At 41.9% G+C, this 12,861-nt stretch overlaps 1 protein-coding gene across 1 annotated transcript in view; it reads left to right on the top strand.

Moving 5' to 3' along the window:
• NKTR (natural killer cell triggering receptor) overlaps positions 1–12,861 on the top strand; it is a 60,205-nt gene that overhangs the window by 42,375 nt on the left and 4,969 nt on the right. Inside the window, 6 exon segments of the mRNA XM_043595639.1 lie at positions 4,111–4,198; positions 4,658–4,803; positions 6,109–7,505; positions 7,508–8,990; positions 11,767–11,862; positions 12,610–12,666. Of these exon segments, the coding sequence (XP_043451574.1) occupies positions 4,111–4,198; positions 4,658–4,803; positions 6,109–7,505; positions 7,508–8,990; positions 11,767–11,862; positions 12,610–12,666 (3,267 nt within the window).

The raw sequence follows: 12,861 nt of genomic DNA, 5'->3' as shown, positions 1-12,861 counted from the left end.
TTTTAAATCATAATTGACTGCTAGTTGTGTTGTATTAAGATAGCCCATTGACCTATTAGGACCCTTAAGATTTTGATCAGTCGTTTGGGCGTTATAATTAAGTGTGCTTCAAGAACTCATCATAGGCAAGGATAAGAAGCAAGGGCTGTCAGCCATATGAACTTGCCACCTTACTGATTGACCAGCAGTCAGGTGAAGGGAGGGTAGCAGAATTGGATCAGTACCAAAAGGTTCCTAGGTAAATGTTAATTCTTGCCGAACACCTGTAGGCAAGTTCACTGCTTTTTCTTCACAAGGAAAATGGGGTTAATGGTTGCCTACCAAGATACCTACTTCTCATTGTGAGAATTAAGTCATGTCATGAACATGAAATGGCTGAATAAACTGTTGTATACTTTGTAGTTGACTTTTTTTTTTTTTACAGTATCATTTTATGTTTATCTGGATCCTTAGAAAACCCTGTATATTGGTTTTAAGAGTCAAGTTGCATTTCTTTCTGTGACTTTGGGCAAGACTTTTAACCTCTTAAAATTCTCTCTTTAAAATGAAGATGTGAATAGTGCCTACCTCATAGTGTTGTTAAGAGAAGTAAATGAGCCAATGCCTTTAAAGTGCTTATTAACAACCAGCAATGAACAATCTGAAAAGGAAATTAAGAAAGTAGTTGCATTTAAAACAACATCTAAAAGAATAAAAGAGACGGTGGCGGGGGGGGCGCCTGGGTCACTCTGTTGGTTAAGTGTCCAACTTCAGCTCGGGTCACGACCTTGCTGTTCCCAAGTTCAACCCTGCGTCGGGCTCTGTGCCAACAACTCAGAGCCTGGAGCCTGCTTCAGATTCTGTGTCTGTGTCTCTGCACCTTCCCCACTCATGCTCGCTCGCTCTCTCTCTCTCTCTCTCTCTCTCTCAAAAATAAATAAACATTAAAAAAATTAAAAGAATAAAATGGGAGTAAATTCAGCTAAAAGGGTAAAAGACTTGTACAATGAAAATCACAAAATATTTATAACTAAATAAATGGAAGGACATTGCACATTCATGGGTTGGAAGACTTAATATTGTTAAATGTCAGTACTAGTCAAAGCAAGTTTTGGATTCAGTGCAATCCCTATCAAATTTCAGCAGCCTTTTTGCAGAAATGGAAAAGTCCATATCCAGAATCTTGGAATCATAGGGGGCCCTGAATGGCCAAAACAATCTTGAAAAAGAAGGGCGGAGATGGAACACTTATACTTTTTTTTTAATGTTTATTTAATTTTGAGAGAGAGACAGAGCAAGAGTGGGGGAGGGGCAGAAAGAGAGGGAGATACAGAATCCGAAGCAGGCTCCAGGCTCTGAGCTATCAGCACAGAGTCTGATGCAGGGTGCAAACCCATGAACTGTGAGATCATGACCTGAGCCGAAGTCAGCCACTTAACCAACTGAACCACCCATGCACCCTGTAGCACTTATACTTTCTGATTTCAAAACTTAACACAAAGCTATAGTTATCAAAATAGAGTGGTACTGGCATAAAGATTAATATATAGACTAATGGGATAGGCTTGAGATTCCAGAAATAAATTCATACCAGTATATGTGGACAGTTGATTTCAGACAAGGGTGCAGATTCCATTCAGTGGAGAAAGAAGTCTGTCTCTTCAATAAATGGTGCTGGGACAACTGGGCTTCCACATGCAACAGAATGAGGTTGGACCCCTACCTCACATTATATGCAAGAATTAAAATGAGTCCATGACCTAAATATAAGAGCTAAAACCATAAAACTCTTAAAAAACATAGGAGTAGGGGCGCCTGGGTGGCGCAGTCGGTTAAGCGTCCGACTTCAGCCAGGTCACGATCTCCCGGTCCGGGAGTTCGAGCCCCGCGTCAGTCTCTGGGCTGATGGCTCAGAGCCTGGAGCCAGTTTCCGATTCTGTGTCTCCCTCTCTCTCTGCCCCTCCCCCGTTCATGCTCTGTCTCTCTCTGTCCCAAAAATAAATAAACGTTGAAAAAAAAAAATTAAAAAACAAAACAAAACATAGGAGTAAATTGTTATGACCTTGGGTTTGACAATGAATTCTTATATTTGACACCAAAAACATGGACAACAGTAACACAAAAAGACAACGCAGTTAAAAAAATTTCTTTTTAAATGTTTATTTATTTTTGAGAGAGACAGAGATAGAATGCAAGTGGGTTAGGGGCAGAGAGAGAAGGAAACACAATCCGAAGCAAGCCCCAGGCTCTGAGCTGTCAGCACAGAGCCCGACGCGGGGCTTGAACTCACGAGCTGCGAGATCATGACCTGAGCTGAAGTCGGACACTAAACCGACTGAGCCACCCGGGTACCCCAAGACAACTCAGTTTAAAAAATAGGCACAGCACTTGAATAGACATTTCATACAAGTGGCCAGTAAGTGCATGAAAAATGCTTAACATCATTAGACATTAGGGAAATACAAATCAAACTCACAATGAGATACTACTCGCTTACTAGGATGGCTGTAATTTAAAACTAAAACCAAAAAAACTAGTGTCAGCAATGATATGGAGAAATTGAAATCCTTATACATTGGTGGCAGGAGTCTAAAATGATGCAGACATTGTGGGACACAGTTTGGTTGTTTCTCAAAAAATTGAACCGAGATTTACCATGTAACCGAGCAATTCTATTGCTACAATTTCAAAAGAATTGAAAATCAAGAACCAAACAATACTTGTATGCCAGTGTTCATTGCAGCATATTCACAGTAGCAAAAAGGAGGACAACTGATCCCAAGCTACCAACAGATGAATGGATAAACAAAATGTGGTGTGTACATACAGTGGAATGTTATTTGGCCATAAATTGGAGGTTACCAGGGGCTGAGGGAGTTGGGGGGACTGGGGAGGTATTCCTTAATGGGTAGAGTTTGGGTTTTGAGTTTTGGAAAGGTAGCAGTGTTGGATGTACAACATTGTGAATGTAATTAATACACTGAACTGCGAACTTAAAATGTCCAATTTTGTTATATATAATTTACCAATAAAAATGTTAAAAATGTTGATTAACATAATGTCTGAAACATAGTACTCAATAAAAGCTAGCCATTGTGTTAATAACAGATAAAAAACAAACTTAAGGTGGGGGCACCTTGGTGGCTCAGTCAGTTAAGCTGACTCTTGGTTTCAGCTCAGGTCATGATATCATGGTTCATGGGATTGTGCCCCTGCATTGGGTTCTGTGCTAACAGCACAGAGTGTGCTTGGGATTCTCCCTCTCCCTCTCCCTCTCCCTCTCCCTCTCCCTCTCCCTCTCCCTCTCCCTCTCCCTCTCCCTCTCCCTCTCCCTCTCCCTCTCCCTCTCCCCCTCCCTCTCCCCCTCCCCCTCCCCCTCCCCCTCTCTCAAAATAAACAAACAAACTTCAAACAAACTTGAGGTATGAAGACTTCTCATGCATGGAGGATGATAGCTGCCCCCAAAACTATACTTTTAGCATTACCATAAGGTGGCAGCATTGAAGGAGGGGTAGTTTATCTCAGAGTCGGGAAGACAAATGAATTATTAAACATTGAAATAGGGGCACTGGTTGGCTCAGCCAGTTCAGTGTCCAGCTCTTGCTTTCGGTTCAGGTCATAATCTTGCAGTTCGTGAGATTGAGCCCTGCATTGGGCTCTGTGCTGACAGTGTGGAGCCTGGTTGGGATTCTCTTTCTCTGCTCCTCCCCTGCTCATGCTCCATCTCTCTCTCTCTAAATAATTAAAAAAACTCCATATATATATATGTAAATAATTTAAAAAACACAACTTAAGCATAAGAACCAGGAATATCTTAGGATTCCCTTAGAACATCACTGTTTTTGACAAGAGACATAAAAAGGAATTTTGTTTAAAAGAAGTACTGTGCTTAAAAAGGTATATAGTATGGTATGTTTCTACTCAATTGGATTACTTTTTTTTTGTTTTTCTTTTTAAATTTTGGCATTTGAAGAGTTTGCTTAGAAAAATTATCTGGGGAGTGCTTCATTTTACAGAGGTGTTGGATCTAAATGAAATGATTTTGTTTTGTAGGAGCATAAATTCTGCATTTAAATATTGAGAAATCCACCTAGCATTTGCTTATTTTTAATTTTCAGTTTTCTTTTCCAGGAAGATTCCTGATGTTCCACCCATTGTAAGTGATCAGAAACCATCTGTATCAAAATCTGGACGGAAGATTAAAGGAAGGGGTACAATTGTATGTTTATTAAGACTTCTTTTTCCAAACTACTTATCTAAGCAGTATGTTTTTGCCCATAGGCAAAACCCCAGCCTTAATTTTAGGTATAATCCAACATCTGCTCAAGGAACTAGCTGTATTCTCCATAGGTATGGGAATGTACTGCTGTTAGATGAAAATTTATTGCTATGTTTTTAAGTATGAAATGGCCTGAGAAGCAATAAGCAATTATGTTGAGAAATCTTAGTATGTTGAGTAATCTAGGCTAATGCAGGTAACTGTTAGGATTTCAAAGGAAAAATCCCATTTCTTTTAGTCTCTTACGTTTGATATAACTTCGTACCATCCTTTTGGTACTTTAATCATTATAGCCTTTGAATGGCATCTGAGTTTGGGTCTTACTCCTAACTCTGTCCTATAGCAGACTGTAATTGAGAGGTATTTTAAAAATAGTTATTCCTATCTTTGTTTTTAAAGCGCTATCACACACCTCCAAGATCAAGATCATGTTCTGAATCAGATGATGATGATAGCAGTGAAACTCCTCCTCACTGGAAAGAGGAAATGCAGAGATTAAGAGCATACAGACCACCTAGTGGAGAAAAATGGAGTAAAGGAGACAAGTAAGAGCCTTGAGTATAAGCACAATTCTGTGTCTGCTATATTTTAAGCGTTAAGGGGAGAGAGACTTACTTCTGGACTTTTCATTAAAGATTTACATTGAAAGTTAGACTGTGACCAAAGAGAATACATTTGGAAATACTTGGCAGAAAGAGAGCTATTAACTAGGAGGGCTGATTGGCTTCAGGGTGCTTTTAAATCAAGATTCTGTTTTCCCTCATAAAACTATAAAACTACCGAATCTCTCAGAGATTTCCTGTACAATTTTAAAAATAATCAGCACCTAAAAATTATATAGCAGGTTCTTTCCTAGCCAGGTCACTGGCTCTTAGTCACTGATGATTGAATAGATAGAAAATCTGTACCTTTCGTGTTGGTTAACTTCTGACCCCAGGGTCTGTTGCTGCTTCAACAGTGTACCTGTCTCTTACCCTTAGTAACACCCCACAGTGGAATATCTGTTGTAGAAATGGGCCTGGCTCCAGAGTAGCTAGTGAAAAACATACCAGTAGGACCCTTTATAATCGTTCATGGTAGAAGTCTCTTTTCCTCTTTGAGTGTCCAGTAGTATGGTTACAAGTTGGAAGAGGGAATAAAAGGTGTGCATCTGCTGTGTGAGAGTGATTTAGACACAGTGGTATGGAGGACTCTGAATTGTGGGCCCTGACGTGACAGGTTACCATTAAGATTGTAAAACTTACATCTGTTTTTATGTGCTTTTTCCTCCATTTCTGTACTAATTTAACCAAAACCTTAAGAGAGAGTCTTGATTACCTCTGTGAAGCTGAAATAAAACAGAAGCCATGCTAGCTTCTCCAGACGCTTCTCTTTAAAGTTCAGGCAGCTCTCCTCTGTCTGCAGGGAATCGACAGAATTGTTTGGGAACTTAATTGGACTCTCTCTCAAAACTTGCTCCCAGAAGCAGAGGGTCATGAACAGATCCTGGGCGGGAACTCAGGATGTGACTGGCGCTCCTGTGATGAATTGCTTTGGTTTGGTTTGACTCTCAAAATCGTTTTTCTGTCAAGTTTGAAATCCTTTGCTTAATTGAAACAAAAACAAAAAACTAAACTAAGTGCTTTTGTAAGTAACTCTGTTAGTAGTTGTCAGTGCATGTCTCTGAAATCACGAGGCCTATGCCTCTGATTTATCCTTCCTACGTGTACTCAAAGTGTGGATAGAGTCAGTACTGTGTTGTTCACTGGGCTTTTGTCAATGCATTTGTATTGACAGCAAACGTGTTTTAAACTTAAAGCATAGAAACATGCTTGTAAATAACTGCATGCATGTTGGGTCATTTTCTACAGATTAAGTGACCCCTGTTCAAGCCGATGGGATGAGAGAAGCTTGTCCCAGAGATCCAGATCATGGTCCTATAATGGATATTATTCAGACCTTAGTACGGCAAGACACTCCGATGGTCATCATAAAAAACGCAGAAAAGAGAAAAAGGTGAAGCATAAAAAGAAAGCGAAAAAGCAGAAACACTGCAGAAGACACAAGCAGACTAAGAAGAGAAGGATTATTGTACCATCTGACATAGAATCCTCAAAATCTTCCACCCGACGAATGAAATCCTCTTGTGATAGAGAAAGGAGATCTCGTTCTTCCTCGTTATCGTCTCATCACTCATCAAAGAGGGACTGGTCTAAATCTGATAAGGATGACCAGAGCTCTTCAACCCATTCCAGCAGGGACTCCTACAGATCTAAATCTCACTCACAGTCTTACTCTAGAGGAAGCTCAAGATCAAGGACTCCATCAAAATCCTCATCACATTCTCGAAGTAGATCAAAGTCCAGATCTAGTTCCAAGTCAGGGCACCAAAGGACAGCATCAAAATCACCAAAAAGAACAGCCTCTCAGTTAAGTGAAAACAAACCGGTTAAAACAGAACCTTTAAGAACAACAGTGCCACAAAATGAAAATGTCATAGTACAGGCGGTGGTGGCAGAAAATATTCCTGTAATACCACTGAGTGACAGTCCCCCTCCTTCAAGGTGGAAGCCTGGACAGAAGCCCTGGAAGCCCTCTTATGAGCGAATTCAGGAAATGAAAGCTAAAACAACCCACTTGCTGCCCATCCAAAGCACTTACAGTTTAGCAAATATTAAAGAGACTGGAAGTTCATCATCCTACCACAAAAGAGAAAAAAACTCAGAAAGTGATCGGAGTGCTTATTCAAAATACAGTGACAGAAGTTCAGAAAGCTCACCAAGGTCAAGGAGCAGATCTTCTAGGAGTAGATCTTATTCCAGATCATACACAAGGTCACGAAGTCTAGCTAGTTCACGTTCGAGGTCTAGGTCTCCCTCATCTAGATCTCATTCACGAAATAAATACAGTGATCATTCACGGTGTAGTAGATCATCGTCGTACTCTTCTGTTAGCAGTGATGATAGAAGACGAGCCAAGAGAAAATACAGATCGAGCGGGAAGAAAAATAACACTTCTAGTAAAAGGCACAGCAGCAGTTCCGAAAAGACACTTCGCCATAAATATATGAAAAGCAGGGACAAGTCTTGTCAGAGAAAGTATAGCGAAAGCAGGTCATCTTTAGATTATTCTTCAGACAGTGAACAGTCAAGTGTTCAGGTTACACAGTCAGCCCAGGAGAAAGAGAAGCAAGTCCAAAAGGAAATGAATAATAAGCAAGAGAGAAACAGAGATGAAGAGAAATCCAAGCCCGAACAAGAATGCCCTCATTCAAAAAAAGAGCCTTGAAAGAGAATCTTTCTGATCACCTTAGAAATGGCAGTAAGCACAAAAGAAAGAATTATGCGGGAAGTAAATGGGACTCAGAATCAAACTCCGAACGAGATGGAACTAAAAACAGTAAAAATATTTCCCGGCCATCGTCTGATAAGGAGGAAGGTGAAGCTACATCAGATTCTGAGTCAGAGTTTGGTGAAATTCACATCAAAGCCAAATCCACAACAAAGTCTTCAGCAAGTACTTCACTGCCTGATGGTAATGGTGCTTGGAAGTCAAGTAAACAGCGGTCTTCAACCTCTGATTCTGAGGGGTCCTATTCCAATTCAGAAAACGCTAGAAGAAAGGCACGGAAGCACAAACACGGGTCAAAGGAAAATCTTAAAAGGGAACAGACCAAAAAAGCGAAAGAGAAATTGAAAGGGAAAAAAGACAAAAAGCACAAGGCTCCAAAACGAAAACAAGCATTTCATTGGCAGCCTCCACTAGAATTTGGTGAGGAGGAGGAAGAGGAGATTAGTGAAAAGCAAGTTACTCAGGAGGCAAAAGAGAAAAAACAAGTTTCTGAAAACAGTGAAACCTTGAAAGAAAGTATTGTGCAAACTGAGAAGTCCTGTGAAGAGGGCAACCTTTCAGGTAAATGTAATACAGTAATGATTCCATCAGATATTGATCAGCCTACTAAAGATGATAGTAAACTTAGCATTTCTCCTAGAGCTTTAAATACTGATGAAAATGTAGCTGCTTCTCCCTCAAACGTTCAGCATATTGCAGAAATTGTCTCAAGTGGAGTGGAAGATGTGCTTCAGACAGATGACAACATGGAGATTTGCACTCCTGATAGGAGTTCCCCAGCAAAGGAGGCATCCCCTCTAGGAAACTCAAGGCTCGACACCCCAGATATAAACATTGTTTTAAAGCAGGATGTGCACACGGAGCGTCCTGAGGGAGAGGAGCTGAAGCAGGAAAGCAGCATGTCTGAAAGCAAAACAATGGGGGACATGGGCAAACAGGACGGCGGCCCCGCTGGCATTGCCAGTGCTGCAGAAAGCCCCGTGAAGAGAGAGGTGGCTGAGAAGAGCCAGATCGGTCTCTTAGATAATAAATGGAAGCCCCTGCAAGGTGTGGGGAACGTGGCCGCCCCGGCTGCTACTACATCCAGCACTGTGGAAGTGAAGGCATTGACTGCTGCACCTGAGATGAAGCCACAAGGCTTGAGGATAGAAATCAAAAGCAAAAATAAAGTCCGGCCTGGGTCTCTCTTTGATGAAGTAAGAAAGACAGCACGCTTAAACCGGAGGCCAAGAAATCAGGAGAGTTCAAGTGATGAGCAGACACCTAGTCGAGATGGGGATAGCCAGTCCAGGAGTCCAAGCAGATCTCGAAGTAAATCTGAAACCAAATCAAGACACAGAACAAGGTCTGTCTCCTACAGTCACTCAAGAAGTCGATCACGAAGTTCCACATCGTCTTATCGGTGAGCCCTGTATTTATTCTCTTTCCTTTTTCCCTCCCAAGGAGAGTCTGTTATTTTTAGCTTGGAAGAACATCAGAATTAGGGACAAGATTACTATTTCCAAATGTCTGGAAGGGAATGAGGGGAAGTCTTGTGCTGTGTGACCCAGAGAGCAGATCGAGAGCATAGGAAGTGGAGATTTTAGGGGAAGAAATTTGGGCTCAGTGTCAAAAACTATTAGCTTTTCAGGGCGCCTGGGTGGCTCAGTTCGTTAAGCGTCCGACTCTTGCTTTCAGTTCAGGTCACGATCTCACGGTTTATGAGTTTGAGCCCCACATCGGGCTCTGTGCTGACAGTGCGGACCCTGCTTGGGATTCTCTCTCTCCCTCTCTCTGCCCCTCCCCCACTCACGCTGTCTCTGTCTCTCTCAAAATAAATAAACTTAAAAAAAAAAAACTATTAGCTTAATCAACTAAAGCTCTTTGGCAACAGAGATGAGTTGCCGTGGTAGATGGCAAGTCTCTCTCTTTCAAGGTGTGATGTTCTCCCACCTCTCTGTGATGCCGTAGAAGGGAATCCTGAACATATAGAACTGTGTAGGATTTAGAGATCGTTAACCCTCCATTTTACACAAGTGGAAGGTGAGGGCCGGAGAAGCACAGTTACCTGCCCAAGACCTGCATCTAGTTGATCTTTATTCAAGGATTGGGGAGGGGCATGGCAAGACCGATCATCTTTAGATTTATGTATTTTGGTTCAGGTTGCCTGTAACTTTGGTCAGCATAGACAGTGCAGAGAATGAGAATTTTTACAAACTAAAAAATTAGTGATGGTGGCATGAAGTTAGTAATTTGTATTCCTTTTTAAATTTTCTTTATAAATAGTTCACGGTTTTACCTCACTGTCTCTTAGTTACTCCTATCCATTAATATATTATTGTGCTTGGTCTTCATCACTTGAACTTAAAACATAAGAATCTTCGAGAACTTTTTTCCCCTTTCTAGTTGTTTATCTTCCCTTTCCCACCCAGATTTCTTTAAAAATAGGAACCAGTACGTGCCATCTGTAGTAACAGTGCCCATTTACTCTTTAGTTGCTTGCAGGCTGCCTTCTGTGCCGTCCCTCCCTGCTTCTCCCTAAGCGGGCTATTTTCAGGTACTTCGCAGGAGTGCCAGGGCATGTTTTCAGTCTTTTCCGTTCTCCCCTTCCCTCTCACACCATTCCATGCTCGTGTTGTGGGCTCTTCTTCCTCCTGCCCTGACTCGCAGCAGGCCTGGAGAGCTGGTGAATCCCGGCCTGTTCTCTCCTAGGTTCATAGGCCAGGTGCAGTCAGCTATGGAGCTGCTTTGGCTCCCTGTCTGCTCAACGTCTGCCTTATCATTCACACTCCAGCAGTTCTGAGCTCTGGTTGATGCTGGCCACTCACTTAGCTTCTTACTGCTGCCTTTGGAGTGGCTGGCCTTTCATCTTCGAAATGAAGACAGGCTTAGAAAGCCTAAGGAATTTGCTTTAGGTTATGCAGCTGATAGACTGGACAGCCTCCCTGTTTTGGTTACTTGCCTGGCCCTGACTCCCCTAACCACACTGTGACTTCACTAAGTCGGGAACTACTTCCTACTCATCTTTTAGTCACCTCACAGAATCTGCTCTATACTTGTTAAGTAATTGAAAAAAAAATTGTTGAATAAATGACGGGAGTCTTACTAGAAGACAATGTGTTCCATTTTCTTATAGATAAACTGGAAGCACATCATGTCTTCCAAAACATAAGTACATAGTGAATAAAATAAAACCTATGAGGGGGCGCCTGGATGGCTCAGTCGGTTAAGCGTCCAACTGTGACTCAGGTCATCATCTCGTGGTTTGTGATTTCAAGCCCCACATCAGGCTCTCCACTGTCAGTGCAGAGCCTGCTTAGGATCTTCTGTCTCCCTCTCTCTGCCCCTCCCCTGCTCATGCTCTCTCTCTCTCAAAAATAAACATTAAAAAAAAAAAAAAAAAAACAACTATGAAAATGTTACATAGCAGCCTAGACATAGGGGTATTGTTCTGTCCTAAATGACAGGTATAAAGTTGGGGGAGAAGGGTGGGGAGCCAAGTGAATGCGGGCTGGGGGGGGCAGAATGGTGCTACTTAAGTCCCTTGTTGTATTAAATAGATACAAAAAAATAAAACAAATGATTAGGTATAAATAAATAATTTAAAATGTCATGTAGTTTAAAAAATAGAGCTTTGACATACCTGATATATCCCTACCCTCCTTTCTTCTAAAGTTGAACATTATTCTAAACTTTTGTCATAGTTTTGTTGTTTTTCTTCAGTTTTGCCAGAGGTGTGTCTATTTGTGTAGTGTTGTTTTTGTAGGTTTTCAAAAAGATCTTCATACACACATACGTAATGTGTTCTATCGATGCATTTTTCACTTCACATTAAGTTCCAGGAGATGCCTCTGTTGATGTATGTGCTGTAGTTCAGTCATTTTCCTACATCAGAATATTTTGCTGTGTGTCTGTGCATTAATTTTTTCCCCCATTCTGTCATTAATGGAGATTTGGATTATTTCTTCTTCCGATATTACAGATGGGGTTCCAGTGAACACACCTTTAGCAGCCTGTTCTGGTGTATTCCATTCTGTTCAGTTTAAACACTATTCATAAGCTACCACTGTCACACCCACAGTGAAGAGTTCCACGAAAGACTTTTCCTTTTGTTGTGTTTTCCTCTTTCCACTGTACTAGTAAGGCCTTGAACAGCAAGGTGAGTTAATGTAATTGTGCTTTTTCACTCTTAATTGTAGATCAAGAAGCTACTCGAGAAGTCGGAGCAGAGGATGGTACAGCAGAGGCCGCACAAGGAGCCGGAGCAGCTCCTACCGCAGTTACAAAAGTCACAGGTGAGCTTGTGAACCCCGCCCTCCCGTGTGGTCTCCATCCTGTCTGCTCTTCAGGGCGTGCACAGGCAGAGTGGGGGAGCTGTTGAGAAGAATCCTGTCACTGTTGAATACTAGACAGGCCTGTCGTCTCGTCCGGTTGTTTCTAAGAACTGTCAGATTCTCACTGGCTCTTCTCAGGATGTGATCTTATCAGAGTGAGGAAAGAGAAGCAGTAAAAATATTTAAAAGAGGCCCTGCCCGCCAGCTCCCCCTCCCTCCACCTCCAGTACATCTTCCTTAACCTTAGTTCACCTCTGCAGTCACCTCTTTCTTGACTCGGAGTAGGGATTGGGATAGGAGGACTGATTTGTTAACAGGGGCCACAAGATGGAGCATGTCGGGGGTGACCCCAGGTCTCTATTTCTTCCACGTTCTTGAAACCCCCTTGCCTCTCAGGCATTTTCCAGTGCTGCAGCTTCATTTTACTTACAGACGTCTGACCTGTGCAGACCCTTCCCTCCCCACCCAGTTCGAACCTCCCCAGAGACTTTCGTTATGTGCATCTCACAGAAGAATTGAATAAAACATAAGCTTTCTAATGATAACCAACCTGGCTTTTAAAAAATACAACATACTTTTGATATACAAATGAAATACAGCTACTGGATTTCATTGTGTTTTTTCCTTGGTGGGCAAAGAAATGTCTAGATTTTTTATATAGCCTGTCCTGACCCACAAGATGATGGTCCCTCATGTGATTAATATTAGGACATCCAGCAGGAGCAGATCCAGGAGCAGCTCGTACGACCCCCACAGTCGGTCCAGGTACGGACGGAGGTGGGGAACCATTTGTGGGGGCGGGATTGAAAAGCCTTGTTTTATAAAACCCTTCACTTCCTTTTCAAAAGTGCTGTATTCTGTTGAAAAGTGTAGATACCTGTATTTGTCTCATGTAATCCTACCCTATCTACGTGAGGTCTTTTTGACAGCTTTTATCTGTTGGCCCATGGTACTCTAGTG

This window comes from Prionailurus bengalensis, chromosome C2 (assembly GCF_016509475.1).
Source record: "Prionailurus bengalensis isolate Pbe53 chromosome C2, Fcat_Pben_1.1_paternal_pri, whole genome shotgun sequence".
Classification (NCBI taxonomy): domain Eukaryota; kingdom Metazoa; phylum Chordata; class Mammalia; order Carnivora; family Felidae; genus Prionailurus; species Prionailurus bengalensis.
The sequence above is the reverse complement of the archived record's forward strand: the minus strand, read 5'-3'. Positions and strand labels throughout refer to the sequence as shown.